We start from the raw sequence: 22215 nt of genomic DNA, 5'->3' as shown, positions 1-22215 counted from the left end.
TTTTCTAATTGTAACCTTCTATAAAGTATTAGGAAAGTTATAAAAATGTTAGTTGGGTACAGCTTGAACGAAATGAAGAGTCATAGCATATATAATATATAAATGATGCGCAAATTTAAGTTGAATATCATAAAAGAAACGGGAAGTAAAAATGTCAAAGGATAAATGATACACGAAGAGATAATATCTTTTCACACTTAATCCTTCAGTCCTCCCGTCAAAGCCTGTAATAGACGTCATCATGTAAAAAGGCGTTGAGGACTCATAAACAAGACGGATGTCTCAGCCTCTTCTCTTCCGGCGTGGCGCCCCCTGCCGGTACACCCACGTTTAACTTAACGGATTTACTTAACATAACTTGACGCGACGACGGTTAATTTCGTTTACACACTCCCAAGTGATTGTCTCAGAATAAAGTTTATATTTGCATAGCTTATTAAATTAATATAATATATCTGAGAGATGCGTGAAATATATCAATGGATAGCCAGTCTCTTGGCATTTCTTGGGATTGGCACACATATCACATAAACATTATATTATATGTATGATATATATATAAAGAACACTAACCACTTCTGTCTACAATACTCCATACGTTATATGTAGTAATTCTCGTTCGAATGCAAGTTCGCATTCGGTCGCTTATACACTTGTTATATATTATGTATATGTTACTGTAGATATAACCCTAGTATCACTATTTTTAGAGATTTTTTTGATGATTGATCAATTCTACGTGGGATCTAAATCTACCTTCAAATTATTTAGCTGTCACGGAAAAACCTAATGCTATGCCTAATATATAAAAAACAACGTGACCTAGAGAAATAGTCATTAATGTATATGTAAACATAAGCAGATAAATTGTAATAAAAAAAATATTAGAATTATGTTTCGTAGTATCTTTGATTAGTGTTATAGATCCGAAAGCTTTCGTAAGCGATTCAATTCGTGACAATTGAGATAAGATCTATCCGATACAGTAACGTCGATCGAGGAGATACAGGACTCCCTAGCTACTTGCACTGCGTTACGTAAATGCAAAGTTACAAAACGTTTTATCCGCCGGTTCGCCTTTCTCTTTGCTATCATAGATTCCGTGAACGCATTTCACAGAGCACTGTCTTTGTTATGTACTATCTAATATAACCTTACTAACAGCTAGTGTCTATTTATTCATATCATGTATTTTAGATCTTTAACCTGCCAAGCTGCAACTTAAACCTTTATGTTTCGCGCCAAAATAATCGTTTTGTTGATATCCGATACACTACCACTGAACTTTTCACAATGTTATTCCCGCTGGTAAATAAATAGGTATGTTACTCTGACAAAAAGAAGGATTCCGTGATTGTGTTCCGTGTGGAACATAATGCAGATTTTTTCTAAATAACTAATTGTGACTGGCATTTAAAAAACAGCTTTCAATGTATATATTATTGGCTTGAATGTTAATGTTAAGTTAGGTATACGTTTATAATGGTTTTAGTTGAAGATCTTACCTGAACAACAGCGTCCAAAGCCATCCTCTCGATGTCCAAGTGGTAGAAGCTAAGCTGCGGCACGGGGCGGCGTCGTGGGCGAATGTCGTCGTAGTAGGCGAGCACGTCGTTAGCAGAAACCACTGGGCAGTCGTCCGCCGAGCTGCATCCACTGCTCACGCCGTCCAACCCACTGTCCGAGTCCCCCTCCCCTCCGAATCCCTCCTTAGAGTCCCGTCTCTCCCCGTAACTGGTCTCGGAGCCCTCCTGGTACCCGGACTCGTTCATCTCGTCCGGGGTCACGATCTCGGGGATCTTCATCGCGTCGTATTCATACCCCTCGTCCTCGATATTGGTCTCCGGTCCGATCAGGTCGGCCATTTTGTTTAATTCGTTCTTTCCGTGTGTTCTGTCCACTACATGCTGCTCCACGGCACTCGGTGACACTGCGACGTCCTGTGAAAAATTCATTCGTCATTTCCAATATAGGTAGATCACACAATGAAAGATATAAATAATTAATCACAAACTTAAAATCTTCAAATCAGTGAATCTATCCAAAATCAATAGCTTCAGATATAATAAATATCGTAATAATATTATACTAAGAAAAAACGTTTTCCAAAATTCAACTGCTGCGTAAATTAAATATTGTTTACTATATGTCCCTGCAATAACATATTTTAGAGCGATGATTTTATGGAAAATAATTGAAAATAAGTGTAAAAGCCTTAAAGGTTTTTGCTGCTACTTTGTTATATATTCACCTATTTTAATTCTTCACTATAACTAATCATCCTGTATGTCTGTATGTAGATTTGCCGAAGTAACAATTATTTAATGGAATCAGGCGTTACCTTGCGGAAGTCCATCCTGAGTAAGAAAAGAACCAATATTTAGCCACTTTACATGTTTCACCCCTCCACGGGGCATCTTCAGGAGTTATGTTACACCGATTAGTGCCAAACACAGAGTCATGACTCTGTTAAGTGAATTAACGGTGGCAGTTGTATAATTCGCATTATTTGCCGCATACGCATTTGTCAGCGGGCTGGCGGGCGGTGCACTTTGTTGCACGACTACCACTGCATGTGCGGAAGTGGCTAAATATTTGTCCTTTTCTTACGAAGTAACAATTTAAAAAAAATATTAAAACTTTTTCCAGTTATTACATAAATATTTTGCACGAATTTCGTTAGTTAATACTGGGCCTTGTCTAATTAGGAAATGTTTAATTGCTTAGCGAACAGCCGGTAAGATTCACAATCCCCTGAGGGCCTACAGACAAATTACATTTCGATACCGGTAAACTTCGTTACTGACCTCCTTTGATCGTTTAATATTTGTTTTTGAACATTTCTGTTTTGACTGTTTCGTATCGTTACTACTTACAATCGAAGCACACTTAAGTATAAACCACTGAAATAATAAAGTACAGTCATAGCCAAGTAAATTGGTAAGTTTTTATTTAGCTAATAAAGGCAGTAGAATAAAGGGTCCAGAGGCTTTAATTCTGGAATGTCAACCACGGGCCGGCTATCATAGCACCTCCACCTACAAGATGAACATACGGCCTTGTTATGTCATTTTTATGGCTCCATTTTTTGGTGTCTCTCTTTCTATCTTAATCAATTACAGGGACTTGACTTATGAAATATATTTTCTTCAGTATTCTTTTCTTCATGTTCTTCTTCCATCCTTCACATGCTATCTTCTTCCTTCTTTTACAGTATCTTTCATTCTATAACTTTTATTTACGTAAGAAAAGGACCAATATTTAGGTGTTTCACGTGTTTCACCCCTCCACGGGGTACCTTCAGGAGTTATGTTACACCGATTAGTGCCAAACACAGAGTCAAAGACTCTGTGTTTAGTGATTTAACGATAGTTGTGTAATTCACATTGTTTACCGCATGCGCATTTATCAGCGGGCTGGCGGGCGGTGCACTTTGTTGCACGACTACCACTGCATGTGTGGAAGTGGCTAAATATTGGTCCTCTTCTTACTTTGGAAGGACTTCCATTAAATACTTATATTTACTTTATGTTATAAACATTATCTTATATACATTGCCCTTTATCCGTTGCCACTTTTCTCACAATAACACGTTTTTATTTACTTTTTATATTTATTATTACATTAATTTTTCTCAGCTGTTAAAGTTTGTTTTCTTATTACTGTATCAAAGCTATCTATCACTATTACCTGATCTTAGGTTTTTTACGTATTTATGACTTTCTTTAAAACCTCTTTGCAGTTTTATAAAAAATCTGGTGGTGACATCATACCCTATCTCTTATCAGAGAGGCGATGCTGCCACTATCTACCTTCCTAGCTCGATCTCTGTATCTGTTCGGATTGCACTGAATAAGAGACAGCAAGGTAATACGTGCGCAAACTTGTCATTTTTCAAATCTAGGAGAGGCCTATATCTAGCAGTCAACCTCCCATAGATCGGGTTAGTTTAATCGATGCTATAGATCTTTAAAATAGTCGTAATTATGCATCTTTGTCTCTTTCCATGTTTCTTCTCTTGCCACGCATAGATCTCTTGGTCACTCCATAAGGACCTTCGAGTGATCTGTCACAAAGAGCAACTTCTTTATTTTGAGCCATTATTCTGTACAAGAAGTATCTTTTTTTACTATTACTCTTCCTTAATAATTCTGAAAGTTATAGATTTACTAAGAGATAGTAATGTTATCACGAAATCATCTAAAACAGAAGTATAGGTGTGATGATTTATTCCGTCAATTCTTCTTCGAGCGTTAAAGTTTTCCGAAAAGCTTGTAGGAGCTACAATACATTATCGTCAAAGGTGCATCGAAAAGGGAAATTCCACAGAAATATAATAATTTTTATACATAGGAGGAAAATATTGAAATGCGATAGATCTATGATTTCTGTCAGTAATATCTACAGGGACCTAGAAAACAACAATTGCTTTTAATGTGTATTAATACGAATTAAAGATAGCTTTTTAATTCTGAGTGTATAAATAAGTTGTATAAGATATATTAGTTATTTCCTTTTTAGTTATTATAATAAGTAAATCTAATCATAGCATTCAAAAGTTTTTAATTGATCGAATTCAAACCGCCACCGCCAAATCACTCAACACGTGTTTCACCCCTCCACGGGGCATCATCAGGAGTTATGTTACACCGATTAGTGCCAAACATAGAGACAATCTGTGTGCGGAAGTGGCTAAATATTGGTCCTTTTCTTACTTAGGATGGACTTCCGCAAGGTAACGCCTGATTCCATTAAAGATTGATATTGTAATATGCAAATCGAAAATTGTTAATTTTTATTTGAAAAGAGCAGCTGTTAAGTATCTGGCAGCTCCGGCAGAACCGTGGCTTACTGCTTATAATGTTAAAATAATCGACGATTCAAAAGCGAATATAAAAGCCTTTTTGACAACAGGTATTTTAAAATTAACACCTGTTACAATATATACAGCAGTTTTAGTTTTGTATATCTGCAATGAAACACGTTGTACATTCTATTATAAGACAAATAGAAAGTACCCGATGGTTTTCGTAACTATGATTTTAACATTTTGCATCAGCACCGATCGCAACGTAATTCGGTTTAAATGTCAATCATTAGCATCACATTCGAGACAGCCATTGGCTCGATGCCCCGCGACGGAGATCGGAGAGTTCAGGAAATTAAATAATAGCATACCGCCTTTCACCGCCGCTTATTTCGGTTCTGATGCCGCAATACTGCTATTACATTTGTACCTTCACTTGACCGCAGTGTGCAACTATCATGCTTTCAAAAGCTTTTTAAAACGAATATATTGCTGACTCTCTCTCTCTCTCTCTGTCTGTCTCTATCTATCTCTCTTTACTTTCCATTGAAGTCGACGTCGTTAGCCTTGTAGGCTATAACAACTTCGTCAATCAATGACTTAGTTTTTAATCATCATCCTTATCATCACTTCAGCTGTAGGATGTCCACAATTGGGCGTTGAAGTGGGAATACCAGTACTGCCTCCAATCCTGTGCAACAACTAATATAATAGCGCAAGCCGAAGCTCTCAACTGAGCGCATTTAAGGTTTTGTTACGTTAAACAGGGTAAACTGAAAAATCCGACGGATAGACAACATTTTTCAATGATCAAAAGGAATACTCTCTTGTACTCTTGCTTATTTAGAGAATAAAGATATAACTTTGCATATCTTCGCCATTTTTAGTCAGAAAATTATGAAAAAAGTGTATTTGAACTAGCAGATTTCAAATATATAAAAACCGGACATATATAAAAATATATATGTTAAATGATATTGTTGTTTCGGTGGAGGCGGTAATATAAAATATAACAATAGCATTCCGTTTCTTACTAGTAGAAATTGAAGGAGTGATTTAACCTAAAACTGTCAGTATGAACCTTATATAATAAACAGGTCAAATGAACGAAAAGTAAAATAAATTCTTAGCTTACAAAAGAAATATTTTTGCGCCATAATCCGTTTATATCAGCTTTGGTAAACGCGAGATGAAAATTGATGAAAATAAGTAACATTTCGCCATAGCGGTGGATTTTCAGACAAATACAAGTAGGCTTTGGTCGACTTGGTTTTCTTTGTCGGTTCGTTTTAATAATTCAATAACAATTCAAAACCTTTATACTCCAGAGTTATAGGGTAATTTCGATAAATTCTTAATATAGTCGTTTTATATAGTCTTTGGTAAGTTTATATTAAAAATACATATTAAAACTGTTTGTTCAAATATAATTGTTTCGTTATAAAAAACCCAGACTCGTCGAAACTTTTTTCTAGAATACGTTGACGAATTTAGAAGTATTTATACGGTTTTTCCCCGAATTTCGAGTGTACTTCATATGAAGTACATGTACAAATTTACTAAGCATTTAATAATTTATATTCCAAATGGTAGTCGCTTGTTCTATGAAGAGAGCTGTGCTCGGAATTTCGCTGAGATCAAATCATAAATGACACACTACTCGTCTAAAATGCCTGTAGAGGAGACACATGGCTGGTGCAAACAGTGGCTATTGCGGCAAAAGGTTCTCGAGCTGGTAGACTAAGTAGATCCACGCTAGGTAGACCGACAACTTGGTAAAAGGTCCAAAGAGTCGCATGATGGGGCCTGACTTGTAAGGAGCGTCTATCGTCTTAAATTAAAAAGAAGAATAACTTCTTCACCGCATACCAAAAATAAACAAATATTTATGTACATTTTAAAACATGAAATTCATAAAACAAGTATGTTATAGCATAACCAAGAAATTTGTAAAAACATACGTCGACTTGTTGAAATACCCTCATTCAGGATTTGCTTCTTTATCTTACATCTCTTTCGCACTTGTGTCAACAGGTGGGCGTATACCAGTAACCCAGATTTCGAGTCAAGGACATCTCGTGCGCGCAACAAGTCGATGTTTCCTTAACCGGCTATTATTATCTACACAGTGTTAAATATAAGAAACAAGATGACTTATACAGGATGTATAATTACACTTTTCAAAAATGTTACATCAATTATTCTTTTGTTTTGGAATGCGAAAGACTAATGAATTCTAACAGTACGAAATCTGCAGAGAATTCGAAATTTAAAAACGCTTATTTTTACGTTGTTATCTGTGAAACCTTTTACCTTTAATAAGGTGTATCATACAACAATATCAATTACCAGCCCTGAACACTTATAGCCACTATTATGAACTTAAAAAAAAACATTAAAATATATGGCAAAAGTTTTTAAAACTCAAAAAAGAGCAATTATACAGGAAACCGGTTTTTTCACTGTAACTAAAAAAAGTAAAACATATCAGACCATGGTGCCTATACTAAGAAATATTTGTATAGACCACATATATACTCTTCTGTATAACACCCGTATACAGATTCATTGGTTATAACTATAAAAGCTTCAAGCATGAAAGGTGATGAATAGAAGGAAAGTAAGGCAGGAAGTAACTAACTAACGTATGAGTGTGTAAAATCATGTGAAGTATGTTAGAAGACCGAATGAATGATTTTAAGAAGACCAAAAGAGAAAGAGGAATGAAATAAAAGAAAAACGTGAAAACGTAAATTCCCTGTTCCCCAAACAGATAGACAAGAGGGTCCCCAAAAACGGGATATGATATATCCTATCCAAAAATTAATATAAAAATGATAAATCACGTAATGATAATATAGTAAAAAAATCATTATTAAAATTTTAAATGTTACTTATAAAATATGATTTGTTAACTGTCTGCCCATACATACATAACTATGTACTGCTAAAAGTTATTGACTTGTCGTATTTAAAGAGAAATAATAAATTAATGTCACATATATTAGAGTGATCACTTGATACAGTATGATTGTAAATATAAATAACGATGCCTTGACTCTTTTGTAGATTTTATTATAGCCCCTTATAGATGTATTTTAAATGAATTCAAAAAGATCTTGTTTTATTTTTGTAAGACAGTAAATGTAAGAATGGAGGTAAGAAATGTTTTGACAAAATTATACAAGACTGAAGGATCGCAAATGATAATAAGAAAACGTTTATTTGTATTTCCCGGAAGTGCCCTTCTACGAAAGTCTACGGCGATATAATCGCTACGAGCGTAGCAATTGCCTTTATTGCAATAAGAGCGGGAGCTTTCAATCCCGATTGAGCTTTTGCAACGTACCTTTCCGCAAGGCTGAACTTTAAGCGAAGGTCAAAGGTGGTATTTATCGCCGGGGAGCGGCTGGTCTGTGAGATGACTCGACAACCATCAGATAAACTTCTACGCCATTCGTCAAATACGTGTACGCAATATAAAACACCCGCATCTTTCACTGGAAACGGTTGCGGATTTTAAACTATTTTTTTTTTTTTAGCGGCGACATTTATTTACGTGCGGTTATTTTAAAGTTTTTTTTTCGAAAAATATTCAAGGGCGTTCGATAGCAACAATTTTTTTTACACTACGCTTAACGCCTTTGACGTTCGACCAAAAACTACACGACATTGTCGATTCATTTATTAATTGATTTACCTATTTATTCATATCTTTGTCCATTTATTTTTTAATTTATTAATTACGATAAACCATTCATAGTTACACGTATATGTAGTATAAAATATAATTGCCTAAAAACTAATACGAAGCCAGAATAGAACAATGACTAACACTTTGTAACCTGAAAAAATCCGTTGAATCTCGCTTCCAATGTAAAGGATCTTCTAATAAAATTGCAGAAGTGAGTTGATATTTCGATTTGTTTCAAATAAAATCGATATTGTTCAGACATTAGCGTCCGTGTCTTTGTTTTTACAATTACATTTAACATTTCTGAAAATTTTTTGCTCACCTTTTTTCATGTCTCAAGCTAATTCCTATATTAAATCATAAAACATTTAAAACTAAATCAAAGAAAACGTTTTTTTTTTTTTTTAAATCATTGATGTCTTGTTCATTTTTCACAACGCTGTAACAATGTTCAGTTTTTTACATTTGTCGTGTGACTACTTCCGCATCCCTACTCCATATTGCCTTCTTCAGGTTGTACTGGCATATAAAACAACCTTTTGTAAAGTTCTACGGATGTTTGAAACGAGACCAAAAAGAATAGTGGTAATTTTCAATCGAAAAAAAATATTTTAATCAATCGTTCAAAGTAATGTATATTAATATAGTTGCGAAATAACTGCTATAATTGTACAAAATTATAACAAAGCGTATATACCATCGCAACGTTGCTCCAAATATTAATCCCTCTGAAACGAATTTCATAAAAGGACAAAAGGTATTACTCTCAAAACTATTCCACTCACGTCTTAAGAACCATCTTGTCTCTGACGTTTTTCATTATAAGTCTTATTGTACAAATAATTGTTTTGAATTAAGAATGGAGATATATCTTTATATCATACTAACTGACGCTTAAAATGTTGTTTTTTAAACGTTTTTAAATTAAGAATAACTTAATAATGTGTATGGAGATGTGGTCTTCATTATTGTTTTAAATCCAATGATTCACATCACCCGATGGATGTACACTGCAAGGTATATGCCTCTCCCAAATAACTCTTCCTACACTGCCTCAATCCAACAACATCTAGGGACCTTGATGTTATCATCAGTCTACCTGATGGGAGATGTACCTATATCGCGTCTACCGAGGTCGCTACCGAAGAACCTTTCGGTCGAAACGGCCATCTTACTGTCACTTCGGATAGGCAGTTCTAACTACGTCGGTTACTTCGATTATTTTGCGAGTAACCTCATTTCTGATCGATCTCATAACAAAACTCCGAGCACAGCTCTCTGTATAAAAGAAGTGATTGCCAATTGTATTATAAATTATTAAATGTTTATTTATTTATTTTATTTAATATTCTTTATTGTACACGTTAAGAAACATTTAATAAGTTTAACAATAATATACAAAAAAATACAATGGGCGGTCTTATCACACAAGGCAATGTCTTACAGACAACCATAGTATGGAAAAGGTAAAAGTACTAATAAACGGTAGTTGTTAATTAAATTGATTCTTTCTTAATGTTTAGTAAATTTATTCACGATGAGGAAAAACCGTGGTCACTAATGGAGAATATTTCCGCCCATCGGCTACACGAGTGATATGCCTTCCCACCCCCCCACCCCCCTTCTACTACTACTTAAACATGATAACTATCTATAGCAATTATTGATCAAATAGAAGTATATCGTAGCACTTTTAATTGATGATTACTACGTGAATATGAAAGTTGCACTGAAAAATTAAAAAGATAAGTAAGAAAAGGACCAAAATTTAGCCACTTCCGCACATGCAGTGGTAGTCGTGCAACAAAGTGCACCGCCCACCAGCCCGCTGATAAATGCGTATGCGGCAAACAATGCGAATTACACAACCGTCACCGTCAAATCACTCAACACGTGTTTCACCCCTCCACGGGGATGGTCTTCCGCAGGGTAACGCCTGATTTCATTAAATAAAATGATAAGTCACTATAACATTATTTCAGGCGAAGGAAGTTCAATATCCTAATGCCACCTCCAGAGTTTTCCAAGGCTTCAATAGCGTTTATCCATCTTGTATGTGAAGGTTTAACACTACGCTTTTCAGTGCGAGGTCTCAGCTATAGAAACTTAAGGCCCCAGCGCATTTCTGGACTGTTTTATGTTATTAATTATATTTTAACATTGTAATCTGTTTTAACAAGACAGAAAAAGTTAAGTCTGACGGAAGACGCTGAATTCAGATCGGTATTAGAAGTACTTTAGGGAGAATTATTGACGGAGGTATTACGTCTGAAATGATTCAAGAACCTTATGTAATCTCAAAAACAAATTACTTATGTTAAATTCATCAACAACGCTTGACGTATATTAAAGTTCTAGGTCAGACCTAGGCCTCGTTGCGAAGAATTTCAGAAGCCTTTTAAGTGCACACGTCGCTGATCCTACTAAGTACAGAACTGACGATTCAAAACAAGTTATATATCATTTGTTTAAAGTAACAATGAAAACTAACATTGATAATTATTTTAAAATATGTATTATATCTGATGTGAAAATCAATTATTGCAACTAAGATTTGAATTGGTAGAAGTAACAAAGCTGATAATGTCCAGAAACATTTTTGTTCGATTTTTAAAAAGAATGTCAAAGAGGTATACGTGTTAAGAGTTATTGCAATTTAAATGATTCCATAAGAGATAACATAAGAAGAGCACAGAACTGAAATAGATTTAGGAGCATAAAGAGATAAGATCAACAACGCTATAAGCGATGTGATCAACTGCCAGTACGGACATGTAATTCTACGAACTACGTCCGTTATTTTGGTTTTGGTGGGGACTCCCCTTTTTTGATTCGATCTCGCAGCAAAGCCATAATCATCTCCATTATTCTTGATGACGCCATCACCTTCAAAACACTAATCAAAGCCTTCCTGCCTACCTTCGTCTTCTGACATTGCAGTATTTTGGACGAGATATTTTGGAGTTTCCCTAACGCTGCTGAAGTTGTATTTACCTAACTGGAATTTTTGTTCTAGGCATATAAAAACTTCTATAAATTCGAGCGTATTTCCTACAAAAGTTACTTGAATTGACAGAACATTAGACAATAACTTCGTCTTGTCCCTCTGTGATACATACATACAAACATACATTAACCTAATTAATTATGTTTAACGTATACACATACATTACAACCGTAAGGTAGTTAAACATGTAAAGTAATAACTATAAAAGTATTATTACTTAGCTGGCAATATGATCATTGCTACCCTCTTCGAAGTCTCGCCCCGCTATAATAAAACACGTAAAACAACGCGTAAACGTTTTATAGGAGGCAACATTTCTGTCATACGATAATGACATAACGAGGCCTTGAACTTGAGGCGGAAATTGCGATGAACCCTGAAGGTCCCCACTTGTTGCACCTGGCACCCTGCCAGCGACCCGATCGGCCCCGTGTCGGGTCACCATGATATAAATAATTCGCGGACAGTCCAACGTACGGAATAGTTTTTATAACAAAATTTAATTATAATGATATGAATCAATGTACTTCGAAATAATAAATGGTTGAACCGATATCTAATTTTTGTAATTACAAATAGTTCATAAATATAAAAATGGAGTTGCGACGTCCGACGTACCTTCTTCTCCCCGCTTTGTCTCCCACACATTCGCTTTTTAAAAAACGTCAATTGACCCACTGTAATTCATCATCACCTTCATTTCCGTAGTATACCGGATATAAGCATAGCAGGACATAAACCTCCCCTATAGATTCCTATAGAACCTGCTGAGAGCAGCCTGCATCTAGCGTCTTCCGACGACCTTGACAAGATCATCAGTCCATCTTGTATATTTAATGGAATCAGGTGTTATTTTGCGGAAGTCCATCCTAAGTAAGAAAAGGACCAATATTTAGCCACTTCCGCGCATGCAGTGGTAGTCGTGCAACAAAGTGCACCGCCCGCCAGCCCGCTGATAAATGTGTATGCGGCAAACAAAGATTGCGCGGAAGTGGCTAAATATTGGTCCTTTTCTTACTTAGTCCATCTTGTGAAAGAACGTTCTACGCTGCGCTTCCCGATCCACGGTCTTCGCTGCAGAACAGGCCCCAACATCCATTTGTTCTGCGCGCTAAATGTCATATAAATAGAAATCCAGAAAGTTTCAATAATAATACATATACTAGAAATCAATTATAACTAATTCACTTGTATATTTGTCATGCATTCAATCTATTCAACCCACGCCAAGTTTTTTGATATTACTTTTATAGTGCGAAAAGCCAAGGTATGGAACAGCCTGCCATCTTCGTTGTTTCCAAGTATAACTTAGAAGTCTTCAAGTCAAGAGTGAAGAGGTTTCTTTTAGGGAAGCTTGTAGCATCATAGACCACGTCATTATTTAATTTCAGACCAGACAGAGGTCAAATGCTTTTGCCTATAGTCGTAAAAAAAATATTCACCTGACAACTCTTATAAGGATATCTAAATACCATAGATAGTAGATCATATAGCCCAAGAAAGTTTTGGCGTAAAAAATAATCAGATAATATACATAATTAAATTTTAACAATAAAATATGATCTAATATGGATTTCTTCAATTTTCCTATTGATTTATTTAGCATATATATGATTTTTTTTATATATATATCATATAAACACATCGAGCTATACAAGATTAATGTTGATAAATTTAAAAAAATGCTATATTTTAAATAATATATTTTTTTTAACAACAAATATGGCGACCCTATCTTTTCACAACATTCATTCAACCCGCATTCTCTCAGTGCAAGTCAGTTTGACGTAACAGCGTGAGTTTATTTCTGGTTGTATAAATATATTTTATTTATTTAATCTACATAGGCGTATGATTTAAAATATAGCTTTAATTTAATCACGTTATTAATCATACTGCGAAATAGCTATACTACTATATAGCGTGTCATACTAAATATAGTTTGAATAACATCATGCTATAAAGTATTGAAGAAACTGAACAACTACATAATGATTTTGACAGTAAAGTATTGTTTTTTTGTCAGCAATATCAATAAATTAATTTCTCTTTTATATTTTTCATTTCTGTTTTTTTTTAATGTGTCAATTTAATATACTCATATATCTTTTATGATTCTCTCCGTTTTCATACGTAAAATATAATATTTTAGGATGAAATTTTTCAGTACAAACAAAGTGAAAACGTAATTTCATCTATACAAATAAATAAAACTGGAGTATCTGTTTGTGATATTAAAATAGTCTCTTTTTACTATACCCATATATAAGATACACATATCATAATTACATTTTTTTTAAACTTTTCTGTCTTTTTGTTACGGCTATTCTTGGAAATAGCTTAACCGATTTTGACGGGACTTATACTGGCAAGTAACTGATGTAATAAGGAGTAACATAGGTTATTTTTATTTAAAAACAATACTTAACACGTTCATTGCGTTAGGAGGTCTGAAAGACCCCTCGATTTTTGTTTTATTCTACGAACAAAATCATTTCACACTCTGGAGCCGAAGCATGTTCAAAATTCCTTGTACATGATTAAAATTGGTTCGATGGCATAATAAAGTAATATAAGGTACTTTTTAGGTCTCATACGCAGTTCAGGAAAATTTCGCTATTAAGTATTCTCCTTGAAACAAAAACCTCATAGTTCTTTGAAAACGTTGACGCAGCAAGCGTGCTAAACGTCGACTTCGAGTGCCGGTCTGGTGTGAAAATCAGGGAGAAATCAATAGCCTCCCTGATAAAAGAAGAAAAAACCAAAGAAGAGTTCCTCATACTCTGTAGAAAAATAATAAGTATAGTAATAGATAAAAATAAAAGCTAATAAAAATGTAAACAACAAAAATCAAAAAAAAATGTGAAACCAAGCGATATTGTAATCATCCTATATAGAAATAAAATAATAAAAATGTAAAAGAGTAATGAGGGATGTATGAAAGGCGTTACAGAGCGATAGAAAAAGACAGAAGAATTGTGGCAAGAATGAAAAGAATGAAAGATCATACGATGTGTGAAAGACGGTAATGAAAATATAAAAAATATGTGAAAAAAATAAATAATGTTGAATAGTCCCTGTTCCACACAAGACAAGGGGTACGAGAGGCTCCCAATAGCGGAAGCCATAAAAAAAATGTGTTAAACGAACAAAACGAAACTAAAAAATTTTTTGTTCAATTCCAAGCGAAGTCGCGGCTATAGTTAGTTAACGAACATAAACTTAGTTTTGAGACTATTCGTATTATAATAATAACATTGACAAAGAAATATGTAAAAATAAATAAATGACCTCAGTGTCACGCGGACAATTTCATTTTCCGGTCCACGGCGTTCGTGACGTACTCAATCTAAAAGCAATATTGCGAATGTTATTTTGTAAGCAGAAACGCCAAAAATTATTTCTTTGGCGGCAATTTTAATCTATAATCTGTTCACGTACACTGGCCACAACATGTTTTTTTTTTCTAAAAAATACATACACAAAATAAATGACGTCATATGTAAGTACATTTCTTTAAACTCGTCGTTGCCATTTGAGAACCTTTCGACTATAGCAGCCGTCAGTTTCACAAGCGATACGCTCCGCACATAGGATATATAGTTCCAATTCTATATACTACCGCCAGGTTCGAAATGTTACCATGATACTGATCTCAGATTTACTAGTGTCCTATATCTTCTTTGTTTTTCAGACGTTCGAGGTTCCCTGCAAGATATAGGCCTACCAGAAACTCTGTCGAAAGGGATATTGCTCTATTTCAGTCAAAGTGAAGAGAAGAAGTGAAGAGAATTTTTTTTGTTAATAACAGATGCGCAAAAGTAATGTCATAATACGAATATGCCTTAATTTTTTCGAATGGCTCCAAATGTCACTGTACTTTGATATTTATGATGTAGATATATAACCTAATATACAATAAGCGATGGAGTATATATATAAAAATTAAAACACTCACATTATGACATTACTTTTATATCACATTATACAATCATCAAAAAAAAATTCAAACCACAATGAATTTTTGTTAGCGACCGCATGTCTATCAACTCGTGGTCGCTACTCGACTCTTACGCATCCAATGACCATAGTTTGCACGAGCGATGTCTGTCTGTATTAAATATAATATTTTAATTCAAACAATGGATTTATATCTATCGTTTCTGCGAGATTATACAATCAAAATATAAAAAAACATTTCATAAATTTGAAAAATGTGATCGTTCACGCAAAAGAGTCTTATTTTATTTATTTATTTAAAACTTTATTGTACATACTAGTATATATATACAACTATGTGTATATTTTCTGGCACGTACAATAAAGAATATTAAATAAATAAAACAATGTTTGCAAAAGTGATAACCAAAATATTTGAGTTTGTTGTGGGCTATTCTGAAACCAGTGCATATGCGTGTTAATTTAAATGTTGCCGTTATAAAGGGCCGTGGCGAACTTCTATGAGACCTTCATGTTCTAGAAGGAGACGACACCATCAGCGCAGGGCCCTTCGAAGTCGCGGGTGTTCCGAGTGGGGGCCTTAAACTCTCACTAGCTCTAGTGAATCTGAGACGGACAATGGGTCGATGTTGTTTCGAACCATCGTGATAGCACCACGAGGGTTTTAGTGGTAGCGTGAACCATACACGCATACCCCTGGACGAGGTATCTAAAATAGCACAGCGCGAGGGAAGATCATGTGGCCATTCCTGACCAGGAGATACCGCGGTACCCTGCATAGCGTAAAGAGCGATTACCGTGGAGGTTTTAGTGGGTAGGAACCCCACATAAACCTGTCCACCTCACAGAGACAAAGTATCTTGGACATCCGGAAGATCCCCTCCCCCTCCAAAACGATAAAAATTCGGTTACATAGAAGCTCAATTTGATTCTAGTTTCAATCAAAATGGGCACATCTATCATTTTTTTCTCATTCATCAAATAAATATATTTCAATAAGATCAACCAGGTATTAACAATTCGATTTATTAACAATGAAACTATAATATATTACAGAGTAATACCAGAAAGGTTAAGACGTGTTTACATGGAGGCAAAATTTCGGCAAAAATTCATTATTCGAACGCATTTTATATTTTTTTTGGAATAATTTTTGATTTTGAAAGGCTCTCGGGGGGTCGAGGGACTCTTACGATCAGGGGCGGCATAACTTATAGTGCAGGGTGTGCAATGCACACGGGCGCCGCCCTTCCTGAGACAACTAAGAGCATCGTCTTGGAATCTATCGCGGTTCGCCGCTTAGTTTCGCAACAGAGATGTGCTACAGGCATAAAAACAATGAGTGTTATTCTGCCGTCATAAGAAGAAAGGCCGAAACTAATACCATACTGTAAGCTATACTTATACAATAGCTTGTTGGAATATCAAAAAATTTTCTTGTTACGACGGCAAAGTTAATAGTTGTAGCCGCGGGTTGGGGATACGCCTAGAGGGCACCAGGGTTTCATTTCACACGGGTGCTACACGAGCTAGAGCCGCCCCTGCTTACGATATATGTTCACCTGATCAGGTTGTCTTTTTAAATATTATCCTTTTTTTTCACTATATTGTTACAGGCCAATAACTTTTGACAGTACGTCATATTGAGTTTCCGGTCAGCAATTACTCTTCATGTAAATGCCTACTTGAACAAAGGAATTTTGAATTTGAATTTCGAATTCAGTCTGAGGTATTCGTAAATACATTCCAGCGTGTACGCGACCACCGACGTGGTTCAATTTTCATGTCCTCGTTTCATCTCGACGTTTTTAGTTGCAAAATCATAAAATTATAGAACGCAGCAATCGATAGATAATTACGCCCACCTGGACTTTCATAACGCACCTTGCATTTGATATGAATATTGCGAACTTAACAATTTAATAGCATGTACCAACGCCGCACAATTTAATACGTACATAAGCGGAACGAGTTCTGACGGTTGCCCAACTATACGTAAAAGGGGCGACTGTCTGTCAGGATTATTAAGACTTGATCTATACCGCATCTACCCTTTCGCATTGCGTGTAAGAACCACTAATAGACTGTTCACCTATATAATCTAAGAGATAGTGGGAATAATCTGTGAAATAATGGAAAAGTACCCTCCCAAGTTGAAGTCCCTGCAGTACCCCTCAAACTTATAGTAACTTACTTAAAAAAATCTAAGCCTGAAGTTTTGAGTGCACGAGCTCTTTATGAAAGCGGTAGGAAGTCCAAAAACAAAACGAGGACTCTATTAAATACTTTCTATATTATTGTAACTTTTACCTAGCTATGTACACTACAGTCTAAAGCCTTTTTTTAAAAGCACCCAATGACCTGCAGGAATAATCGTGCAAACCACATTTATCAGCGGCCAGTGTTGTATCTTTGTTTACATCATCTTGATTATGTCAGCTGATATACGCCCATAGTCGGAAATAGACGTTCCACAAATCTTTGTAGAACGACTATGCCTTAAAATCAGTCTCGCAGCGATATCGCCACGTTGACTGATCTTGCGCAGACCGCATTCAGCGTTTCTTTTTAAATAAACTAAATTCATCAATTTACATGTAAATATAACAAGTAAATATTTTTTAACTTTGCTTTATAATAGATGATGGCATTTATTTTTGGTTCATCATGTTTCGAATAATCAACGTCAGAGCAAGAGAAGACGTGGAAATAAGTAAATTGACATGTGAACGAATTAGCTGTTGTCCAACGTCTACAGTATAATGGATTTTATTACAGATATATATAACGTATTTATAAACTTGAGAAATTTTAAAAACATCTTTAATAAAACCTTCATTCGGAAAACCAAAGATGTCTATAAAACAAGGAGCACAGACAATGATCAAACATTATCGAAGCGTCTAAGCAGCGTAATGTTTAATCCCAACATCGCTTCTGCTCACTAAAAATAATAAACAGATAATATAAAAACATTTGCATAGAGGCTGAATGGGCAGTGGCTCTTTGTCTTGTGTCCAGCATGTCAAATTTCGCGCGCATTGGCGGGTGTCATGGCGGTGCGCAGCCGACATTTTAAATCAGCGGCCATTTTGTAAACACGGAAATCTTTGTCATGTACGTAAATGTAACAGCTCAGGATAACAACACGGCTTTATTGAATAATTTTTCCGCGTAGGATAATTAAATGAACTGCTTATTCCACTAAATAATTACTTAAAATATTACTATTTGGAATACGGATGTGTGTAAACATCCGTCTTGCAAATAGTACGTCAAAGAAGATGTCTAAGAAATACATATTATCTCTTGTTTACATTTGCGCATTAATCTGCAATAAGCCATCTGCTGTGCTTATAAAAAATAAACAAGAATAAATGAATTGTTAAACAAATGATATAAACAATAAATATAAAATTGGTGAACTCTGGAGTGAAGGCGATGTATGTAAAAGAATTAAAAATACAGATAAAAAATGACACACATTACAAAGGACTGAAGATGAGCATGGAAATAAAAACAAAACACAAACAAAATATTATGTAAATAAGTACCCTAGTCCCTAGTCCACACATAAAAATATTTGAACGAGAGAAAAAAAAACAGTCACTAGGAAATTTATAATGAGGCCTATGTCCAGTGGAAGTCCTAATTAAATAAAAATGAAAAGTAATGTTGTATCCTATGTAAATAATAAAAAATATATAAAAATATATATTAACTTCTTTCTACCTAGTTGCAATTGTTATCTATGTTGTTAAATAGAGTGCGAACAATTGTTTACAGCCGGAGAAAGTTCGGGACTGCATAAACCTATTATGTAAGGCGTCGAACGAATTCGTTCTGAATCCTAGCTAAAATTTAATACACTGAAACCGGATTTGTAAATATTTTCATGTCTATTTTTTATAGTACATTTGTGAAGTTTTTAATCAAATTGTTCCATAATTGGTACAGTTAAAAAAATTAAAATTTAATTAGAATTCTTAATTATCTATTGAGATATAAGAGGGATATAATAAAGTATTTATTATTAAAACTAATCACAGACTAGCAATTGAAAAAAAAAATAAAGAAAATTTTGACGTGGCTGTTTATATTTGGTTGTCTTTTACATGTACCTATTTATTACGAATTTTTTAACGTCAAAAGATAAAAATACACGATTTATACTATAAATGATCAATTATTACAGTAATAACTAATAACGTAAGAAGAAAAAGCTTATTCAAAGTTGTCACTATTATTCATATTAAAATTAATTAATGTTTATTATCTGTCCCTGCAAACTTTACACTGACGGTAGTTTTTGACAAACAAAAATAAAAATTGGTATTTTTCGCCATTTTTAACTTTCAAAACTTAATTCCAATTTCAAAAAAAAAACCTAGACCATGAAGGCCATGTGTAAAAAAATATAAAGTCACTAGTTATCATTATTTAAAAAAAATAAACAACACGTAACAATTGCGTATTTTTAATTAACAGTTCATTTTAGTTCCCGGAATTTTTTTTAAAGATTACACTATCGAACCTTTTAACCGTTATCATTATAATTAAAGCGTACTTATCTTTATCGTAATTGCGATGAGCTATAAAACAAACGTTTCAACTTAAAACATCCGGTGTTAACTTTTAACATTGGCATTTCGAATTTTGGTCAAAAGATATAGGAAATATTATTTTTAAAATAATTCTTTTGTTAAATATATGCCACTTAAATACAAGTAAAGCAATTCCGCATAACACAGTAAATTCATCATTTCAGCTGTAAGATGTCCACTGTTAAACACAGCTGGAGCCTGCCTTCATTCAATGTTTTTCGGTGACAAAACAAGGTCATCTGTTCGCCTTGTGGATGGAAGCCTTACGCTGGGTTTGCCAGTTCCAGAACCCTAGGTACCAGTGATCGTGTGTTCAGCGCACTATGTTGCCTGCCTTCTGTCATTTCCACTTGTGAAACAGCTTGGCTAAGCCGGTTGCTTTTGATCGTCTACAAATCATTCTTGCTTAACGCCACGAAATTATCTACCCATCCCAAGTACTCCTCCTCCACCCTTTTGTACCCGCCCCATTGATCGTGTATTCAGCGCACTACGTTGCCTGTCTTCTGCCATTCCCACTAGTGAAACAGCTTGGCTAAGCCGGTTGCTTTTGATCGTCTACAAATCATCCTTGCTTAACACCACGAAATTACCTACCCATCGCGAGTACTCCTCCTCCACCCTTCTGTACCCGCCTCAGTGATCGTGTGTTCAGCGCACTACGTTGCCTGCCTTCTGCCATTTCCACTAGTGAAACAGCTTGGCTAAGCCAGTTGCTTTTGATCGTCTGTAAATCATTCTTGCTTTACGCCACGAAATTACCTACCCATCCCAAGTACTCCTCCTCCACCCTTTTGTACCCGCCCCATTGATCGTGTGTTCAGCGCACTACGTTGCCTGCCTTCTGCCATTTCCACTAGTGAAACAGCTTGGCTAAGCCGGTTGCTTTTGATCGTCTACAAATCATTCTTGCTTAACGCTACGAAATTACCTACCCGTCCCAAGTACTCCTCCCCCTCCACCCTTTTGTACCCCACCGTTATAGCATCCACGCCAATCACTGGCTTGAACTTTCTTTTGTTTTCTTACTAGCTGTTTCAAAGGGATTATATTACTCAACATTGCAGCAGCCTGTAGGCGAACATATCATTCTTGACGTGTGTTATCTTCTATCATCATTTACAGAATAGTAAGTCTTAGCGAAAAATGGCGTTTGGGGCCGAAAGATTCTAGAGTGGCCTGGGTAGACCCCAATTAGGTGGATCGATGGCATATTTAAGGTCGAAGAAAGTTGCAGGATGCAGAAAGCACAGGACCGGCAATGATGATGATCTTTTGCAGATGCCTGTGAGCGTCCATCGACTGAAAAGAAGAACCCCAAGCATACAAACTTTCTTTGACATTATTTTTAAATCCAGCAACGTAAGTTTAAAATTGCACACAATAATATTGACTAACCCAATGACTATAAGAAACTCTGTAGAGAAATGAAACAGAATCAATTATGTCGATTGAAACTGTAATTCTTCGGTACAAAAGAAGAAAGATCGATAACCTAAATACCGATGGTATTTAAAACATATATATTTTTGTCGCCTTGACATCATAGATAGCACTAAAATTATCCAAGTAATTTAACTCGGCAAAATACAACCGGAAAACAATTACGTTTTTAATTGCTTGGCTCAATAGTATGAGATGCCAGGCACATAGGACATATAGATAAAAAAAAATTTCGACTGTCAATTTAATGACACATCTATGCTTATTTCTTCTTTTTTTCAACCGGTCGAAAGGCCTATTACTCTATTACAGTCAAAGTGAAAGATATTTAAAAATTAATCAATGTCATTTTAGGGATAATTTTTTTGTTAATAACAGGTGGCGCAAAAGTAATGTCATAATATGAATATGCCTTAATTTTTCCGAATGACGCCAAATATCCTTGTACTTTGATATTAAGAATGTAAATATATAGAGAATTAGTTTCCAATAAGCGATGGAGTATATATATAAAAATTAAGTCACTTTCACATTATGACATTACTTTTGCATCATGTTACACAATCGTCTAAAACAAATTTGTATACCCCAATGAATTTTTGTTAGTTATTTTAGGTAGGTATTGGCGCGTTACGAACCTATAAACTTCATTTTAAGCGGATGATTATAGATAATTGGAATGATCTTATATGATTAAGCT

General features: G+C 35.0%; 1 protein-coding gene across 1 annotated transcript in view; it reads right to left on the bottom strand.

Annotated features, from left to right (window-relative positions):
• The window catches only part of LOC137931477 (terminal nucleotidyltransferase 5C), a 318339-nt gene that overhangs the window by 254807 nt on the left and 41317 nt on the right, over positions 1-22215 (bottom strand). The window contains exon 2 of the mRNA XM_068774865.1: positions 1506-1940. Coding sequence (XP_068630966.1) covers positions 1506-1865 — 360 coding nt within the window. The 5' untranslated portion in view covers positions 1866-1940. The remainder of the gene's footprint in view (positions 1-1505; positions 1941-22215) is intronic.

This window comes from Battus philenor, unplaced genomic scaffold (genome assembly GCF_028537555.1).
Source record: "Battus philenor isolate CCGP_79_NKW_IND1 unplaced genomic scaffold, ilBatPhil1.0.hap1 SCAF_8, whole genome shotgun sequence".
NCBI lineage: Eukaryota > Metazoa > Arthropoda > Insecta > Lepidoptera > Papilionidae > Battus > Battus philenor.
The sequence above is the reverse complement of the archived record's forward strand: the minus strand, read 5'-3'. Positions and strand labels throughout refer to the sequence as shown.